Raw genomic sequence first — 21,245 nt, forward strand, 5'->3', positions numbered from 1 at the left:
TGTCATTTTAATTTTCGTATTTCAATCAGAATGACACATATAATTGCTTTTATTTTTATTCACATTTTCATTTTTAATCATGAACCTACAGGATGACAGTGCAGTGTTTAAAAACAACAAAATACGCTAGGGCTGGGTAAACAAAAAAAAATAGATTTCTCGATTTTAATACATTCTCATTTTAATGAACTAATATCGATCTTTTGGTCTATGCTGTTTTCAGTTGATGAATGAACAGTACATTTACTTTCAGGAGAGATTTTGCTTAAATAAAATGCTTCTAGTTTAAGGATGAAATGTTTTTACTGGAAAACAAGAGCAGGATACTAGTTATGAATATGATGTGTGCAGTGTAAAAGCCTTTGGTCCTGTTTAAACATGGACAGACGGCTCAGATAATCAGTTTCTGAGGTCTGCAGGACTGATTTTAATGGGTTTTGAGTTTTGTGTGATTTGTGTCTCTCACAGGCTGCCATACGCAAAGAACTCAACGAGTTCAAAAGCACAGAGATGGAGGTGCACGAGTCCAGTCGACATCTAACCAGGTGAAAACAAACACAAACACACACATCATATCTGACATGGGTCATCCATTAGAACAACACTTTTGTGTCCTTCATTATGTGTAAATAATGAATTCAATATTATTAGCTGATATATAATAATAATAATAATAATACAGGCATTTTTTGCTTCAGAAGAAATTGAGTTACTTTATTTCATTTTTATGCTTTTTTGCATATAAACTATCAACTGAATATAAAAGCACGAAAACTGCCAATCTGGGACATTTATCCATCATAGAAAACACTCCGCATGACATTTGGTCGCACCACATGGCATTTCAAATTCAGTCAAAATTTACAAGCACAGAATTGGCAACCTAAATGAAACAAGCCAGCTTCCGACAAAAGGTCACTATGAAATTTATAATGAAAATAAATACTTGTAGATGAAAATAAATACTTTTTTTTGCGGTCATACCACTTGATATCCAAATGTGGTAGCTATATACAGGTACCAGCTGTTAAAAAGTTTTTTTTCTCCAGATTTGAACGAATTACAAACCTGTTTGATGCTTCCAGGAGTCATTGGCAAATTGGTATATGATGCAAAGTCGTATCTATGAATGGATTTCAACATAAAAGTCCCAAAATGGTAGTTTCTTGATGGTCGCACCACAGGAATATTTCATTTGTATATTATGATGAAAATATAAAAACAAATGTTTTGCAATTTTATACAGGATTACAGCCAATTCCTATTTCCAGCCAATTTTTTTGCACATTAAATTGTACAAATATACAAAAAATAAGTTACTATTACTACTATTGTTAAATTTTTTTATGTGTTTAACTTTCTAATGAACATCTTGTATTTTCATATATATATCATATATATATAAAAAATCTAAAATTATATTTCTTGTAATAATATTTTTATATTTATTTTATTGATTTTTGTGTATTATTTAGCTTTTAAATTAATACATTATTTAACACAGTATAAAAGTGACACAAATATTTTGCAACATTATAAAAGACTACATTTTTATGTAAATGCTGTTCTTTTGAACTTTCTATCAATCTGTGAATCTTGAAAAATAATATGTATGACAATTAATAATAATCAGAAATGTTTCTTGAGCAGCAAATCAGCATATTAGAATGATTTCTGAAGGATGATGTGACACTGAAGACTGGAGTAATGATGCTGAAAATTCAGCTTTGATCACAGAAATAAATTAGTTTAATATATATTCACATAGACAACACTTATTGTAATTTCTAATTATATTTTAAAATTTTTACTGCATTTTTGCTTGCTTAAATGCAGCCTTGATCATAAATTGCTTTCAAAAACTTTTGATAAAAATCCTTTTAAACAGTAATGTACATTTAGCATAGACATATTCAGTATATATATGTATGTATATATATATATATATATATATATATTATATGATTTAAGTAAAATAATAACACATTTGAATATTTTTAAAAATATGTTGAATACATATTTATACTTCAAATTGTACAGAAATTTGCATTCATATATACTACCAATCAAAAAAAAGATTTTTAATTTTTTTTTTTTTAAAGAAGTTTCTCCTGCTTACCAAGCCTGCATTTATTTGATTAAAATTACAGCAAAAGCACTAAAATCTGAGATATTTTCACTATTTAAATGAACTGTTTTCTATTTAAATAGACTTAAAAATGTAATTTATTCCTGTGATTTCAAAGCTGAATTTTAAGCATCATTACTCCAGTCTCATGATCCTTCAGAAATCATTCTAATATTCTGATTTGAAGGTCAAAAAAAATCTATTATTATTATTATGTTGAAAACAGCGGAGTAGAATTTTTTTCAGGTTTCTTTGATAAATGGAAAGTTCAGAACAACAGCATTTAACTGAAATAAAAATCTTTTGTGACATTATTATAAATGTCTATATCATCACTTTTGATTAATTTAAAGCATCCTTGCTAAATAAAACTATTAATCTCTTAATTAATTAATACCGACTCCAGGCTTTTGTATGGTATAGTGTATAATGTTACAAAAGATTTTTTATTTCAGATAAATGCTGATCTTTGGATCTTTCTATTCTTCAAAGAATATTGAAAATTGATAATGATAATTTAAAAAAATGTTATTTGAACAGCAAGTCAGCATTAGAATGATTTCTGAAGGATCATGTGACACTGAAGACTGGAGTAATGATGCTGAAAATTCAGCTGCACATCACAGAAATAAATTACATTTTAAAATATATTCAAATAGAAAACAGCTATTTTAAATAGTAAAAATATTCACAATATTACTGCTTTTGCTGTATTTCAGATCAAATACTGTAAATGCAGACTTGGTGAGCAGAAGAGACTTTTTTAAAAAACATTAAAAATCTTACTGTTCAAAAACTTTTGACTGGTAGTGCATTATGGGATGTGCATCATGCCTATAGTCCATGCATACGGTGTTGACATTGTGAGCTGGTCTTGTGTTCTCTGCAGGTTTCATCGGCCATAGTGCCGCTACAGTCGGTCAGTGAACTCTCGATCTCTCTCTCTCTGCTTTGGAGCCGTTCATCTTTAATGGACCCTGAACAGACTCTCTGCTGCTCGTTTTGATCAGGAATCACACGCAGGAACGAGCAGCAGATCCCGAGCCGACCCCGCTGGACTCTCGCCGGCGGCGCGTCGACGGCCCGGTGGATACGGAAGAGCTGACGATCTGTCTGTGTGCGGATATTTGTGTATATTTTGACAAAACTGATATATTACGTGCTCTTCGCCATGAAATTTCTCTTTTTTGTTTTTTCCAGGCGATGGTTTTTAATGCAGCAGACGATGTAGTTGATTTTCTACTTGTAACTGAAAAATTCCAGTCCTTTTAGTTTTCAAAAACGGAAAACACAAGGGAAACGACTTTTCTAATGAGCGCAAACCATATTATTACTCGCTAAATATAACTGTCTTTAAAGGAACGGTTTGCCCAAAAATATACATTTGCTGGAAATGTTCATCCAAGATGTAGATGAGTTTGTTTCTTCATCAGATTTTTGCATAACTTGCACGCTGCAGTGAATGGGTGCCGTCAGAATGAGAGTCCAAGCAGCTGATAAAAACATCACCACTGGAGTGGTGTGGATTATTTGTGAATTATTTTGATGTTTTTATCAGCTGTTTGGACTCTCATTCTGACGGCACCCATTCACTGCAGTGTGCAAGTGATGCAATATCTCCAAAAACACATCTACATCTTGGATGGACATTTTCAGCAACTGTTCATTTTTGGCTGAACTACTCTTCTAGTTTCCACATTTCTGCCTTTGATTTTAAACTTTTATTGCATCTGCCAGATGCTTTTATTTGTTGCATTTAAATATTTATTTTTATCAGTTCATTCATTCCTTGGAAATGTTGGCGTTACTATTTGTGCTACATGATTTTTTTAAAAAGTCAAAACCCCCAAAACATCTTTAACCAATAACATAAAAGCAACGTTTGCCACGCCCACACTACTGCCCAATCACAGGAGGCGATCTTGACGGGCTCATGCTGCAGTTGAGTGACGGGACAGAGCAATAACGTGTTGAAGAGTGATTGTTTGTTCACGAGTCCTGTTGAGTGTTTTCAAACCAGGTTTTTGTTCCACCTTTGTCTCGTTATGCGCTCACTGGTGCTCAGCGGTCATGTGATCGAGCGTAGGGCGACCCTTTAAACTCCGCCCACTTTACAGGGCGTCGCGTTGCCAAAATAAAACCAAAACAGGCAAGAGAAACAATAATCAGTGTTACATTCGTTTAATTTTTGTATTTTATTTACAGTGATCATACAGGAATTTTAACATTTACAGTAAGGTCTCATTTGTTAACATTTGTTTTATTTAATGTTAGTTAATAGTAATGCAATATTCATGTTACTTCACAGTGCATTATTTAATGCGAACAAATACAATTTTTAATTTTAAAAATGTATTAGTAAATCTTGAAGTTAACATAATTCCTACAAGAAATTTAATGGTAAATTTTATTAATTTTAATTATTAATTTTATTTTATTTATTTTTTTTAGAAATTTCTTATTTTAATAATAATATTACCTAAATGTTAAATACAACTTTTATTTTAAAAATTTCATAAATGTTAAAATTAACATTAAAACTAATACATGTTGTAGAATTATTAGTTCATGAAGTTAACTATAATAAGGTTAAATTTGGTAACTAGTCAACTACATTAGTTAACATTTTTACAGCATATATTAATTTTATTTTGTAAATTATAAAATTCACTAGTAAAAAGTTGTATATAACATTTAAAATTTTTATTTTAATAACTGTATTAATGTTAACAAATGCAACTTTTAATTTTATAAATTATTAGTTATAGAAATTATAGTATTAGTAAATGTGCATAAGAAATTGTTTAATAATTTATTACTATTGTTATTATTATTAAATTAACTTTTTAAAATTAAATTTTTTTAATAAAATTATTCAAATTTTAACCAACTAAAAAACTTGTTCTTCAGTAAAAAAAAACAAACAAACAATAGGTCATTTAGTAGTAATAATAATAAAAATAATAAAATATAAATTATAAAATAATTTTTTGAAATGCACTTACAAGGTTAGATTTTTTAGATTTTTATGTATGTTTTTTTATATTTTAATAATATTAACTAAATGTAATATTATTAAATAATATAACCTAAATATTAACAAATACAACTTTATTTATTTTATGGTTTACTAATACATTTTTAAAAATTGTATCTGTTAACATTATTTAATACATTGCGAAGTACTTTAATTGTATTTTTATTAACCAACACTGAAAAAGATTATTAAATGTTGTACAAAATCATTGTTAGTTCTTAAATGAACAAATGAGACCTTATTGTAAAGCGTTACCACTGTAACAATGTGTGCTGAGATGTTTTTATGTTAATATATTATTTATAAATATTTTTAACGGACTTTGATACTGAACACATTGGCAGGGCATTAAAGGAAAACTTCACCAAAAAAAAAAAAAATTATATATATATTTCTGACTTTATTTATTCACCCTCTTTTGTTCCAAACCTACATGTTTGTTTTTTTATTTCTGTGGCTCATTAAAGGGATTTTAGAGACTTTTAAGCACTTTTCCAGGTCAAACAAATCATATGAATTCATAAAGGTTTGGAACAACATGAGGGTGTAAAAACAACTGTATTTTTGGCCGATCGGTGACACACACACACAAACACACACAGTCTCATCTCACAGAAGAGCAGACGTCATGTTTTGAATGATTGATGTGTTTTCTGTTTCCAGTCGTTAGCGTTTCTCTCTTCCGCTGCTGCTATTCGCTCAGAGAGCGCAGGAAGAGAGCGGACGGCATGTCATGTACCGTACTGTCACTCCTGAATGATGTATGCAGATTCTCATGTAAAGGAACCTAATAAAAGACCAACCACACACAGCTGATGCATGTCGAGTTCCTCTCGTCCACATCTGAGTGCTTTCAGTCTGTTTCAGTCACATAAAACTCAGAAATTATGATTTATACAGAGTGCATGGGCGTCCCGCAGTATTTGTGCCATAGATCGATGGCTTTACTGACGATGGCGTCCGTGTTCTCCTGCGGCATCTGTACAGAGAGAAGAAGAGAGCAGAAGCTTCAGCAACATTTGTATGTTCATGTAGGTACATAAAAACATTAGTGAAAGGTAATTTTTTTTCTGGGTTTAATATTCTATTGAACATCATTTGTGTTTTGATCATTTGTATTAATAAAATAAATTAATAAAACAATACATTTAATTAATTGTTTCTCAATTAAAAACTAGTTCATATAATAATATGAATAAATAATGTCATGCAATAAATTAATAAAAATAAAATAAAAATAATACATTGTTTGTTACTCAAAAAAAAAAAAAAAATGGTTGTCCCACTACCTTAATTTAAAAAACAGTAGTTCCTGTAATAATAATAATAATATTAATAAATTATGGAATATATTAATATAATAAAAATAATCATTTTTGTCCCCCCCCCAAAAAAACAAACAGTCCACGTAGTAGTAATAATATTATTTGAATTAATAAAATAAAATAAAAAAAACAAAATATATTTGTTGTCCCTTAATGAAAAAAAAAACAGTAGCTCACGTAATAATACTAATAAATAATGTTATGTAATATATTAATATAATAAAATAAAAATAATACATTTTTGTTCCTCAATATAAAAAAACAGCCTATGTAATAGTGTTAATTGAATTAATAAAATAAAATAATAAAACAAATAAAAAATATTTGTTGTCCCTTAATAAAAAAATTAGTAGTTCATGTAATAATAATTAATAACTAATGTTATGTAATATATTAATATAAAATATTTTTGTTCCTCTACAAAAAACACGCAGTCACTGTAATAATAATGTTAATTAAATTAATAAAATAAAACAATAAAACAAATAAAAATGTTTATTGTCCTTTAATTAAAAAAACAGTAGTTCTTGTAATAATAATATTAATAATGTTATGTAATATATTGATATAATTAAATAAAATACAAATAATATTTTTGTTCCTCAAAAAACAAACACAAAGTCCATGTAATAATAATAATAATGTTAACTGAATTAATAAAATAAAATAATAAAACAAATAAAAATCTTTGTTGTCCCTTAATTAAAAAACAGCGATTAATATAACAATAATAATATTAATAAATAATGTTATGTAACATATTAATATAACATAAAATAAAAACAAGATTTTTGGTTCTTCAAAACAAACAAACAAAAAACACACACAGTCCATGTAATAATAATAATAATAATAATGTTAACTGAATTAATAAAATATAAAACAAATAAAAAATATTTGTTGTACCCTAAGTAAAAAAAACTGTAGTTCATGTAATAATACTATTAATAAATAATGTTATGTAATATATTAATATAATAAAAAATGTTCCTCTATAAAAAAAACACTATATGTAATAAAAAAGATCAATTTGTTGTTCCTCAATTAAAAAAAAATACACAGTCTATGTAGTAATAATAATAACAACAATAATAATAATAATAATAATAATAATAAATAATAATAATGTTAATTGAATTAATAAAATAAAATAATAAAACACATAAAAAATATTTGTTGTCCCCTAATTAAAAAAAAAAACAGTAGTTCACATAATAATAATAGTAATAAAATAATGTTATTTTATTTTATATAATGAATGTGACAAAACATAATAAATAATAAAATAAAAATAAAATAATTTTGTGTTTCTCAAAAACAGTAGTTGAAATAATAATAATAACAACAACAACATTATAAAATAATTAATGAAAGTCTATGAAACAAGGGTACTGGAGGATTTAAAAGATTAAAAAAATTATTTTAAAAATAACTTTTTGAAAAGGGACATAATGTAAAGGTTAAGTACATTAATTAACATACTGAACTCAGAACATTTCTTTAAACAAGCCCGTTTTTGCACATTATATGTCAATGGATGAATTATGTTTGCGGCTCACGTTAGACAGGAAGTTGTAAACTCCATCCGGGTCACTCATTCCCATCAGCATGATCTTATAGCTGAGCAGAATCTCCACGGCAACAAACACTAGAATCTTACAGGAGCCACTGATAACCTTATCCCACACCCTGTTGACCAATCACAGCACAGCATAGTCCATCAGTCAACCAATCACACAACAGCACAGTCCCCAATGTATCAAGGTTTCAACTCATGTCAACATTGATAATATTCATAAATATTTGTTGAGCAGCAAATCAGCACATTAGAATGATTTCTGAAGGATCATGTGACACTGAAGACTGGAGTAATGATGCTGAAAATTCAGCTGCGCATCACAGAAATAAATTACATTTTCACAGATATTCACAGGGAAAACAGTTATTTTAAATTGTAAAAATATTTCATAATTTTTCCTGTTTTTACTTTATTTTTGAGAGAAATGAGTGAGTGAACATGACGTGTGAATGGGATGACTGTGGTCTGACCTCTGTAGGCTAGACTCTGGTAAACAGCCAGCAAAGCAGCGTCTGAACCAGAGACAGTACGGCAGTGAATTCAGAGCTCCAGACGTCTTCAGATGAGCCAGTAGAGCAGCATCCTCCTGAGACAGGAAGTGCTCCAAACTCTTTGGCTGAAACACAGAAACAGTGGTTTTAATTAAAAACAAATGGGAGAAACTTTACGTCAGTGAGCTGTTGCACAACACAGAACAAGAACGAAACACAGACTAAACATAGTCTAAACACAGACTATTTTTGTCATACATTAATGGAGTTTGGAAAACTGTGAGGGGGCATAAATAAATTAATAAAAAAAAAAAAATAATAACAACTTATTTTTCATTAAAAAGCCAAAAAAGAGGGGAAAAAAGGATGGTTACTGAACCAAAATGAAAACTGCATAAAATGAATTAAATAATAATTTTAAATAAATAAATAAATAGAATAAAATTGTAATAATAAATTTGTTATTATTTATTATGGTGTTAAAAGGGAAAAAAAATACAATTACTGAACACTTAAACATAAAAAAAATAAAAACAAACACTTAAACCAATATAAATAAATAAAATAATAATTAAAATTAATAATAATAATAATAATAATAAATAAAATAATAATAAAAACACCATTAATACTAATAACTGTTTTTATTTATTATAGCGCTAAATTATTGAACCTTTTAAGCCAATGTTACAAATCATAAAAAAACCCGAATAATAATAATAATAATAATAATAATAATAATAATAATAATAATAATTAATAATAACAACACTTTAATAACACTACATAATTACACTATATAAGTGTTATTTTTTAAACAACAAAAGCACAAATCTGTTCTTAGTGGTTACTGAACATTTAAACCAACATAAAAAAAAATAATAATATGATAATAATAATAACAACAACATAAAAATAATAATAATAAAGTAACAATAATAATAACAACTGAAATTATTACAGTTAAAAAAAATGTTCTGGATGGTTATTAACTCCTAAACCCAAAAAAAGCATAAAAATAATAAAAATATTTTTTATTATTAATAATAATAATAACAACACTACACAATAACACTTTATAGTGTTATTTTTTTACACTATTTACACTATTATTTTTTAAAACATAAAAATAATAATATAGTAATAATAATAATAATAAATAATAATAAAGTAACAATAACAATAACAACTTAGGTAATAATAACTCCTAAACCAAAACTTTAAAAAAAGCATAAAAATTAATAAATAATAATAGTAATAATATTAATAATAATAATAATAACTGTTAATATTTATTACAGTAACAAAAAGAATTTCTGTAAAAAATCTGTTCTATATGTTTATAATAAAAGTAACACAGTGTAAACATGTGTTATCATTAATAAATACATTTTTAAACAATAACTTTTGATAGCTATTGCTTTAACAGGTCAACATGTACCAGGTGAGGGATGGAGTCTCCAAACTTGTGCTTGAACTGGTTGACGAAACATCTAATGAGCCAATAGCAGTCGACCGGGTCATCGACGATCTCCTCCATCGCTCTGGCGATAGCCAGGAAGTTTTCATCCTCTGCATCCTGCAAGATCAAAGACATGAGCAAACACACCTGATCACCCACAAACCCACAATCGCACGGGGAGCTCCTCACCGGAGGCCTGAGTTCGCTCCTGCGGGGAAGCTGTCGGCTCTCCAGCTGGTACACGCGCAGATAGAGCTCCGTCGGCGGGGTGGACGCGTGGACGAATCGCATGGCCGTCAGAGCGCCGCTGACGTCCTCAAACTGCTCGACACGATACCGGGACACCAGAGCGTGAGAATCGCTGTGGGGCGGCAGGATACCTGCAGACGGCGGGACACACAGATTCACCAGACTGATTTACAGACACAGTGTGTTATATTACATATGTGAATGATCATTCATGTTCTCACCCAGCAGGACCTTCCACACGTGTATCCGGTACATGGAGGGCAGAGGAAACCTCTGACTAAACGTGCTCAACTTCTCCACATCTGAAAACATCAGCAACAAACACTGATCGTTCATATCTTCATATGACAGAGTGAGAGAGACACAGCATTTTACAGCTAGACATAAACTGGAAAAAAAAAAAAAAAAAAAACTACTGCATATAAAATTTATATTATTAATTACTGTGCTAAAATGTATGGTTATTGAACATTTAAACCAATATTTAAATACATAAAAATAAAGAAATAAATGCACAATAAATATTATTACTTATTACTGTGTTTAATGTGATTAATAAACACTTAATCCAACATTAAACATAGCTATTATTATATAAATGTATTAATAATGACAACAACAACAACAACAACAATAATAATATAGTGTCAAAAAAAATCCTTCACGGAACATCAACATTAAAAATAAAAAAAACGAATTATTATTTAATGCTGTGTCTAGATGTTATAAATTATTATTATTTACCAAGTTGAAAAAAAAAATATTCTGCATAATTAAATATTAATTTAAATAAATAAATACATGCAATAATAATAATTGTCTATTAAATTATTATTATTATTTATTAAATTATTATATTATTATTGTTAAATTATTCTTATTGTTATTATTATTATAAGACAAAAATAAACAACCCTGTTATTATTATTTATTATACTACAAAAAGAACAACAAATAAAAAGCTGGTTTGAATGGTAATTGAACTTTTTAAACCAACATTAAAAATTCATAAAAATTTAAATCATAGTAATAATTATAATAACAGCTCTTATTATTATAGGTTCGGAAGGAAAAATCTGTTATTATCTGTTATAAATCTGTCATTAAAAATTAAAAATGCATAAAAAATAAATAATAATAATAATAATTATTATTATTATTTACTGTGTTGGAAAAACAAAACAAATCTATTTTGCATGATTAAATATTAATAAATAAATAAATAAATAAATAAATAAATACTATAGAATATTAATTTATTATTATTGTTGTTGTTATTATTAATATTTAAAAAAATAAAACAAAGTTATTATTATTTATTATACTATAAAAAACAAAAAAAATAAAAAGCCATTTTCAATGGTAAACTTCTAAACCAACATTAAAAATTAAAATTAAATTATAATAACAGCAATTATAATTATTATTTACTGTATTGCTAAAAATCTATTCTGCATGATTAAATATCAATAAAAATAAATTAATTAACATTATACAATTTTATATTAATTTAGTATTGTTATTCTTCTTATTATTATTATAAGATTAAAATAAAACAAACCTGTTATTATTATTTATTATACTATTAAAAAAATAAAAAGTTGTTTTGAATGGTAATTGAACTCTTAAACCAATAATAATAATAAATAATAATAACAATGATGAATGAGTATAGGTTCACAAGAAAAAAATCAGTTCTGTCTGGCTACTAAACACTTAAACCAACATTAAAATGTAACATAAAATCATTTAAAAAATATAACACCTGTCATTTTCATTGATAAATAAATACATACATACATACATACATTCATACTTACATAATTAATTAATTAATTAATTGTGGAAAACAAAGCAATAACAACAATGGTGAGTCCACAGAAGGAATATCTGAACACATCTGAATAAACCTCTGTAATGTCTCTTACCCAGTGGATTGTCCTTCAGCAGGATCTCAAGTGATTTCTTCTCCTCCACTCCTCTGAAACCCACTTTTTCATAATATGCAGAGCGGAAGTTTCTCTGAGGATCATCAGCCATGATCACTGATGTGAAGCTGCAACTCAAAAACAATATCAACACATTTACCTGCACTGGTAATGACACTTTACCATATTAACCCCATCTTAAGACTACACTGTGTGCAGAATTATTAGGCATGTTGATATTCTGGTCATATTTTTTTTCCAAACACATTTTACCAATTCCAAACCACATCAGTCTTAATAACTACTGTTAATTTTGTATTTAATCATTTATATGTGATATATAACTTGTCCGTGAAGGCTGGAAGTGAAAAACTCCTTATATTCAGGTGTGCATAATTATTAGGCATGTTTTCTTTTACAGATAAAATGAGCCAAAAAAGATATTTAACCCAGACTGAAAAGTCCAGATTATTATGAGAAGAATGCAATACTAATGCATTACAAGAATTTGCAAAGTTAAGGCTTGACCATTGGACAGCGAAATGCTGGTTGAGTCTGCATGGTCAGAAAAACAGGTGGAGAAGAAAAGATGCATGTTAACTGCAAAAGAATTAGGAATTAAGGTGAAGAATTAGGTGTGACACCATCAGGAACCGTTTAGTCTCCAGCGCCACCGTTTTCCAGAACTGCAACCTACCTGGAGTCTTCAGAAGTGCAATGTGTCAGGTTCTCAGAGACTTCACTTGGTAAAAAATCCTAAAAAATGCCCCTGACTTAATAAGAATAACAAGCTGACGTGTTGTGAAATACATGAAGACTGTTTTTTTTTTTTTTATAGGTTTATAGACAGATAAGTTGAGAGTGACTCTTGAAGGACAAGCATCACATTCTCTTGTACCTCTGATTCAAGAATTTATCTTCCAAAATCTGGCAGTACATTTTTGGAGTTCATGTTTAGACTCCTATCCTGAAAGGTCTGACTTGCAGAGATGGACTAAAATGAACTCCCAAAACTTACTGCCAGATTTTGGAAGATAAATTCTTGAATCAGAGGTACAAGAGGATGTGATGCTTGTCCTTCAAGAGTCACTCTCAACTTATCTGTCTATAAAGCCTGTAAAAGAAAAAAAACTGTCTTCATGTACTTCACAACACGTCAGCTTGTTATTCTTGACACATTGCACTTCTGAAGACTCCAGGTAGGTTGCAGTTCTGGAAAACGGTGGCGCTGGAGACTAAACGGTTCCTGATGGTGTCACAGCTAATTCTTAACATGCATCTTTTCTTCTCCACCTGTTTTTTCTGACCATGCAGACTCAACAAGCATTTCGCCGTCCAATGGTCAAGCCTTAACTTTGCAAATTCTTGTAATGCATTAGTATTGCATTCTTCTCATAATAATCTGGACTTTTCAGTCTGGGTTAAATCTCTTTTTTGGCTCATTTTATCTGTAAAAGAAAACATGCCTAATAATTATGCACACCTGAATATAAGGAGTTTTTCACTTCCAGCCTTCACGGACAGTTATATATCACATATAAATGATTAAATACAAAATTAACAGTAGTTATTAAGACTGATGTGGTTTGGAAAATGTGTTTGGAAAAAAAATATGACCAGAATATCAACATGCCTAATAATTCTGCACACAGTGTACAGTAAATGACACCTCAATGATGTTAGATCACATCATAGTATTTATAAAAACAATAATAGCATCAAATAGTCACCTGCAGCACTGACACAGCCATGGGTGTGAATGATTAATATATTCATATACCACGGTATTTTCATGGCCCAAAACGATATAATACTATAGTATTTCTGTTTCAGCTATAATAAATAATAATAAAGTAGAATCTAACAGACTATTTTCAAAATACAAGTTCAAACAGTAAGTATTACAACTGAAAAAACTCGTTAAGTTTACCTCAGACATACCTGCTATGTTCATTATATTGAAAAGCAGCATTTATTCACCTCAGACGGCAGATCTCAGCGGTTTTCCTCAGCCGACAGCTTCTTCAAACAATTTATCAGTCAAACATCTGACTGAACTTTACATTCAATTCATAAATGCCGAATTATCATCTTTAAATCTTCAATAAAAGCCTGCAAATGTGCACGTCTGGAAATGCAGCTAGCTGCAGCCCTGTGACCCCGGATGTAATTTACGTCCTCGTATTGTTGTACTTTCGCGCGTGCCCAGCAAGTGGCGCGCTCACGGCTCAACTCCAACAAGATTGGACAAACACGCCCTTATATCTTTTTTTTTTTTTTTTTTTTTTTTTTGGCGAAATGCACTTGATTTTATTGTTGGCAGCGTTTTAATGTTACTTTACTGTGGAAACGTTCTTTTAGGCATTATTGAAAACTCTAGAGATAAACAGACACACACTTTTTAAAATTATTTTCTTTTTTTTTTATTATTTTAATGGCCAAATTAAAATATTATTCATAAATGGAATATTCATATATGTACCTTTTCAGGTGGAAAAAAAACGTTTTATAGCGTTTAAAAATGAAGTGAAGCATAATATTGAGTCCATATTGCCTTCAAAATAACAAAATGCAATTATTTTGTATTTGTTGGAATTTAATTGTATTGTGTTGACATTCTGTTCAGTAAAAAAGTACAAATACTTGCTTTCATAACCCCTCGTAATGCATTCAAATCTTAGATAATTAAATTCCTTTGACTTTATAACTCATGATTGTTAAAAACAGCCCGACAGACCTACTTATTTATTTGTAACAGTACAACATCAAAACAACATAAATACTAGTCTGAAATGTTTTCAGCACAAAATTAATTTTACTTGCAGTAACTTTCACTTTCTGACGATAGCAAAAAAAAAAAAAAAAAAAAAAAAGTGAGAAATGAAGGGGAAAAAACACTAATATAACGTTGTAAACCATTTTACAAAAGTATTTTTGACACCTAATGCTACTCCATCCATAGCCAAAAATTACCTATGTATGTATGCATATTTTTATTTATTTATTACATTTTAAAAAAGTGTTAAAAAATAATATTTTGAATGTCTTAATGCACTTGCAATTAAAAAAAAAAAAACTAAATTTACTTCACTATATACACTACCGTTCAAAAGTTTGGGGTCAGTAAGACTTGCAATAGTCTTGAAAGAAGTCTCTTATGCTCATCAAGGCTGCATTTATTTGATTAAAAATATAGAAAAAAAAAATGTTTTTTATTTTAACATACTTTAAAATAGAATTTATTCCTGTGATGAAAAGCTGAATTTTTATCAGCTGTTACTCCAGTCTTAAGTGTCACATGATCCTTCAGAAATCATTCCAATATGCAGATTTATTATTAGAATGATCAATGTTGGATAATATCAACAGTTGTGCTGCTAAACATTTTTTGGAACCTGTGATTTTATTATTTTTTTCAGGATTCTTTCATGAATAACAAGTTTAAAAAGTACAGTGTTTATTCAAAATATGAATATTTTATAACAATGTAAATTATTTATTATTAACTTTTAATAAACTTTTCATTATTAACTTAATACATCCTTGGTGAATAAAAGTATTAATTTCTTAAAAAAAAGAAAAAAAAAAAGAAAAAAAAGAAAAAGAAACAATAAAAATGTACTGACCCCAAACTTTTGAACGGTAGTGTATATATATATATATATATATATTTTTTTTTTTTGTAATATAAGTTCTTATGTATCTCTTCCAGGTCAAAACAGACCTGAATGCGTTATGAGGGAATTAATAAATTGAGATTTTAAAGTCACCTAAATGTTAATGTTTTTTATACTCTTTATTTATTTATTTATTTATTTTCAATAAATATTAGCAACAGCAGCATTCCAAAAATGTTAAGTTGAATAAGACTAGTTATTTATCTGCACTGTTTGTAAACATTCTTCTCCTAAGCTGATTAGCCATGAATCAGGCTGCTAGTAATCATTTATCTTCAATAATAAACATATTTTCATGTATATGATAATACTTGTGAATTAATCTTCATATCTTCAGAATATAAGATCCTTTAACACGCATTTAAGAACAGATCTTTCTTTGGTTGTAACCATTAATAAAACAATTGAATTAAATGTTTTAACGTTAAGTTTTTAAGTTTAATAGTAAATATTGTGAGGTCAGGCCTGGATTAGGTTGTTGTAAGCATGAAATAACTTATGAGCCATAAATTTAATGAGGTCTTTCTTTATTTGAGCATTAAAACCGTAAGAAAAATGTCAGACATTCTGTTAGAAAGTAACTTTCACAAGGTAATTCAGGCTAGTACAAAGGTAAAGTGAAGGCACTGAAACTTTCAGGAAAAAATACAGCAATTCAAGTATTAGTGTAAAAACAGAAACAGGAAAGTGAAATCTTTACCCATCTAGTGTTAAAAACAGCTTTAATATCAGTTTAATAAAATTCAAAAGCAGAATTTTCAAAACCCCCAGAATGTAAGTAAGCAGGCAAAATTAAGTGTATTTTTGTATTAATACATTCAATATAGATTTAAGAAACTTTAAATGCTATTGGTTCTTCTTTAGTTTTACAAACAAGGTGGTAAAAAAAAAATGCTGATTCATTTAGAACACCATCCTCATATTCATTAATAAACGTTACAGATTTTCTCATAACGTTATTCTAAAATACTCTGATGGATAATTGTGTTTTAGAACACTGCACAGTGCAAAATGATCGTTTAGGAAAGTGATCTGGAGCTGAAAGAGGTTTTGCTGTAGCTGAAGCTGCTGTATCTAGAAGACGAAGAGGGGGATAAGGCGTAATCTACGCTGCCCCTACGGGATCCGCTACGAGAGCCCGAGGCCGATCCAGGATTCGAGAGGTTGTAGGGGCTGCTGATTCCACGTGATGAAACTGTGGCGGCTGGAAGCATGCGGATGGCTGTGTTTTCCTCAGTCATGCAACCTTCCAGAGCCTCTTTGTAGGATATCCTCAGCTTGGTCTTGGGGCAGGTGAGGGTCTTGGGGTGGTGGCGCGTATCCTGGAGCCTTTGAGCCGCTCTCATGTCCAGCCATCCGAGCTGCAATGCATCCTCGAGCGAACGTCTGCACCCATGTTCTGGGTCGAAGAGCCCGCCGGTTAAATACTGGAATTCGAGGAAGCGCTGGCCTGCTTCGTACGGCAGCCATTTTTCTTTGACAGCCTCGGCGGCTGACATCTTACGCTTTGTTTTCACCTCTTCGAAACCAATATACGCCTTCTGGGCAGGTTTTATCCTGTTAGCCATGTCGTCATCAAGGATTCCAAGTCGGGTTGCTTCCTGAATAGATATACGGCGACCGTTTTCAGGGTTCACAACCCCTCCGGTGCAAGCTTGAGCCTCCATGAGTCGCTGCGCGGTGATGGAATCGATGATTCCTCGCTTCAGAGCATCACATATGCTGATCTTCTCCAGCTTCTCGGTGTCGAAAATGGCTCCAACTGGATTCTGTTCCTCAATCGTTTCTACTAATGGGGTCAGTTTGATTGACATGCTGGAAACATGTTTGGTGGAGTTTGTTGAGAGTGGATCGTATTCACTGGAGATGCGCTCCGTTTTAATGGTTTCAGTTTTGATTATCTGGCTTTTCGTTGTCATCTGGGATGTGAAAGACGATGAGGCGACAGAAGAGCTGAGGGGTTTGCCTAGGATCTTCGTCTTGTTGGTGATCATATCTGCAAGTTCTGTAAGGGTGAGATTTCCTGAACGATACTTATCAAGGACATTTTGGTCAATCACTCCCTTAACAAGCAGGTCTTTCAAGTCGTATTGAATGCCTGTTTGCTTGTCCATTATAGCCGTACTGGTCGAGCCATCTGGGGCAGTGATGATGGTTTCTTCCCATTCACACTCTTGCTGAGACAATTCCAAAAAGGTTTCGTAGTCTATGAGTTTCTTCTCATAGGCTTCACGCACCGTCATCTCTTTATTACTTTCGGGATCAACAATCAGTACCCGTCTCTTTCTTGTAGAGTTCTTCTGCTGCATCTTTCTCTTATCGTAAAGGGGGAGAAGCACCAGTCCTGTCTTCTTATCTGCAATGCAACGGCTCTTTAGCTGCAAGTAGGTCAAATTGTCCTCTGTGTTCGGGTCAAAGAAACCCTTCGTGTCATCTCCTTCATCTTTCAGAATCTGGTTCATCTCTTCACCAAAGTAGCCCTTTTGGTACGCCACATCAACATCAATTCGATGACTGTGTTTAGGGTCAATGATGCCACCACTTGCAATCTGAGCCTCCAGAAGACGGATGCCATGCCCTTTTTCAATAAGACCACGCTCGATGGCTTCAAAAAGAGAGATCATCTTGTTGGTGCCTGGGTCTTTGTAGCCAGTTACTGCTCTCTCGGCAGCCAGAAGCTTGTCTTTGAACTCCACACCCACCAGTCCTTTCTTACAAGCCTCCTCGACTGTGTAGTACTCGTTGAGGATGGGATCAATCATGAAGCCTGAGGCGGCCTGGGCCTCCAGAAGCTCCAAGGTAGTGCCTGGTCGCAGAAGCCCATCCTTCATGGCCTGGTAGATGGGCAAGGTACAGTCCTTGGTCTCGTCATAAATCCCAGCAATGCAGGTTGACCCTCGGAGATACGCCCGAAGCCTGTGTTCAATATCTTGGCTGGTGATCTTGCCCTCTCTCAGATTATCTACGTCCGAAGTTTGCAGCAATTTTGCATCCACCAGATCTGATACACTAACTTCATGACGCAGTCCCTTTACAGTCATGGGTTTCTCTGGAGCTGGAAGCAGGAGCAAGCTATTGCTGAGGTCAGCCTTGCATCGCTTCTTGAGGGTAACATAGCTGGCATGTAGACCAGTGTCGGGATCAATATAGCAATCAGGTTTGGCATTTAGAGCTTGATAAAGATCCCCATCAACAAGGTCACGGTCCATGGCAGTATCTTTGGAAAGATAGACACTAAGGGTGGGATCGATGATGCCTCCCGCCGCCTCTTGTGCCTGCAGGAGTCGCAGAGCTGTTTCTCGGTTAACTATTCCTTTCTTCATGGCTTGGCTAACTGGCAGGAGTTTCCCAGTTTTGGGATCCCTGAACCCAATGCAGGCAGCCTCTGCAATCAATAGCTGCTTCTTGTCAGCTTCATTCACAAGTCCGTTCAGACAAGCCTCCTCAACAGTCATCCTCACATTGGCTCTGGGATCTATGATGTACCCTGTGGCAGCTTGAGCCTCCAGCAACATGTTTCCACTCTCGTCTGAAATCAGATTTTGGTTTTTGGCCTCGGTAAAGGTCATTTTGCCTTTAGGTCCTCCTGCCAGCCCTGCAATGGCTCCGGTGCCTTTAAGATTGAGCCTGATATCGACAGATACATCTTCGACAGTCCGCTGGCCATTCATCAACTGCTCAAATGTCACCTTGTCAAGCACACCACAGTCATGCAGCTGCTGCGCAGTGACCTTCTTGCGGACACCTTCGAAGACCAGTGAGGAGGAGTCCGTTAGGTCTGTCTGGGTGTATTTGGTGGCACCATCCGGTTTCCGCTGCAGTCTCAGCAGCTCATTCTGCTGTGACTCTCGAAGTGACTGCATCTCTGCCCTCTCTCGTTCCAAGTTCTGCAAGAGCAGCCTGTAGCGTTCCTCAGTCTCCTTCAGTTGCATCCTCAGCCTCTCCATCTCAGCCTGGACCGAGTTAAATTGCCTCTCCATGCCAGAGCGCTCCGAGTTGTGCTGTCGAATTTGCTCCTCATGCGTCGCACATTTGGTCTTCCATTGGGTAAAATCCTTCTTGATCCTCTCATTCTCCTCCTGCATCTGTGATTTGAGTCGCAGTTCCGATTCCAGTGAGAGTTTGATACGGGCTAGCTCGTCCTCAAGCTTTTTCAAGCGCATTATATCCTGTTCCATTGTGCCCATTTTCTTGATGAGGCCATCCCGCTCTTGCTCCAGGCTGCTGCACTGATACTGGGATGTTTGGATCACAGTTGAAGTCTGCAACAAAAGGACCAAAGAGAAGATTATTGTTTTATCGTTTAAAATATATTTGACAGTATTTAAGGTGATAATTCTGTATATGATTTTTCAGGACAGGAGTAGAACCGCAGTCCTGCAAAGTTCAGCTTCAACTCTGGAAAAAAACACCTGCTTATAGCCTTAGTCAGGGGTGCCCAAACTTGGTCCTGGAGGGCCGGTGTCCTGCAGAGTTTAGCTCTAACCCAATTAGATACACCTAAACCAGCTTACTAGGCATGCTAGAAACTTTCAGGCAGGTGAGTTGAGGCAAGCTGGAGCTAAACTCTGCCGGACATTGGGCCTCCAGGACCGAGTTTGGGTACCCCTGGCCTTAGACATCACCTTCAGACATTGATTAGCTTGTTCAGGTGTGTTTAATTAGGATCAGAGCTAAACTCTGCAGGACCGTGGGCGCTGATAGCCTTGTGGGTAGCGCGCTGACATATAGCGCCATTGTGCTCTGGGTGTCCCGAGTTTGAGTCCTGGCTCATGAACCTTTCCCGAACTCACCCCTTCTCTCTCTCCCACTTCGTTTCATGTCACTGCTATACTGTCCTAATAAAAATCAATGCAAAAATGCCAAAAACAAATCTTTAAACTCTGCAGGACTGCAGCTCTCTAGATCCGAACTTGCCTACCGCTGAGATGGGACAATGATTTGTTATTGTATGACAATGATTTATCATTCATTGAGAATTCCAAAACAGAACTGATTGGTTTTCAAACTACATGGCTTAGCTTCTAAGGCAGAAGTAGCCAACCCTGCTCCTGCAGGATTACCCTCCTGCAGACTTTAGTTCCAACCCCACTCCAACGCAGCTGCCTGGTAATCCCAAACACATTGATTATTTGGTTCAGGTGTGTTTGATTAGAGTTGGAGCTGAACTCTGCAGCACAGTAGCCCACCATGTGCAGGGTTTGCTACACCTGTTCTAATGTATCAAAATTACAGAGGTTGCCAAGAACAATAGCTGTTAGGTTGATATGTTTTGAATGTGGTTGATCATGTATGCAGTGGATGCTGTTGCGCAAAACAAGCACGCAGCGTGGAAGCTTGCAAAGGACAAACTACAGAGGCGTGTATTA

At 32.6% G+C, this 21,245-nt stretch overlaps 3 protein-coding genes across 12 annotated transcripts in view; 1 reads left to right on the top strand and 2 right to left on the bottom strand.

The window, feature by feature from the left end:
• The window catches only part of phactr1 (phosphatase and actin regulator 1), a 29,565-nt gene extending 24,019 nt beyond the window's left edge, over positions 1-5,546 (top strand). For 5 of the 6 annotated variants that reach the window (XM_051138552.1, XM_051138553.1, XM_051138551.1 and 2 more), the window contains exons 12-13: positions 469-545; positions 3,018-5,546. In XM_051138552.1, the coding sequence (XP_050994509.1) occupies positions 469-545; positions 3,018-3,033 (93 nt within the window). In that variant the 3' untranslated portion in view covers positions 3,034-5,546. The remainder of the gene's footprint in view (positions 1-468; positions 546-3,017) is intronic. The other variant, XM_051138549.1, reaches the window with a different exon arrangement.
• Positions 5,547-5,837: 291 nt separating this feature from the next.
• Positions 5,838-14,384, bottom strand: tbc1d7 (TBC1 domain family, member 7). 4 transcript variants are annotated; one of them, XM_051138564.1, is made up of 8 exons: positions 14,180-14,384; positions 12,200-12,333; positions 10,493-10,573; positions 10,212-10,402; positions 10,002-10,139; positions 8,540-8,685; positions 8,050-8,179; positions 5,838-6,144 (listed from the first exon to the last, which is right to left on the bottom strand). In XM_051138564.1, the coding sequence occupies exons 2-8, from the start codon at positions 12,309-12,311 to the stop codon at positions 6,058-6,060; spliced, it is 885 nt and encodes a 294-aa protein (XP_050994521.1). In that variant the 5' UTR covers positions 12,312-12,333; positions 14,180-14,384; the 3' UTR covers positions 5,838-6,057. The 4 variants fall into 4 exon arrangements, with proteins under 4 accessions (XP_050994521.1, XP_050994520.1, XP_050994522.1 ...); XM_051138563.1 differs by having other exon boundaries at positions 12,200-12,327; positions 14,141-14,384; XM_051138565.1 differs by having other exon boundaries at positions 14,141-14,384.
• Positions 14,385-16,392: 2,008 nt separating this feature from the next.
• wu:fi04e12 (Desmoplakin-B) overlaps positions 16,393-21,245 on the bottom strand; it is a 33,919-nt gene continuing 29,066 nt past the window's right edge. For both annotated transcript variants that reach the window (XM_051138542.1, XM_051138543.1), the window contains exon 24: positions 16,393-20,138. In XM_051138542.1, the coding sequence (XP_050994499.1) occupies positions 16,896-20,138 (3,243 nt within the window). In that variant the 3' untranslated portion in view covers positions 16,393-16,895. The remainder of the gene's footprint in view (positions 20,139-21,245) is intronic.

Source organism: Labeo rohita, chromosome 20, assembly GCF_022985175.1.
Source record: "Labeo rohita strain BAU-BD-2019 chromosome 20, IGBB_LRoh.1.0, whole genome shotgun sequence".
Classification (NCBI taxonomy): Eukaryota; Metazoa; Chordata; class Actinopteri; order Cypriniformes; family Cyprinidae; genus Labeo; species Labeo rohita.

Coding starts and splice junctions, on each gene's coding strand:
- tbc1d7 (XM_051138564.1), bottom strand. CDS start 12,311: ATGGCTGATGATCCTCAGAGAAACTTCCGCTCTGCATATTATGAAAAA. Junction 8,686..10,001: donor GAGACTCCATCCCTCACCTG/GTACATGTTGAC, acceptor TCTGTGTTTCAG/CCAAAGAGTTTGGAGCACTT. Junction 8,180..8,539: donor CCAGAGTCTAGCCTACAGAG/GTCAGACCACAG, acceptor ATTGGTCAACAG/GGTGTGGGATAAGGTTATCA.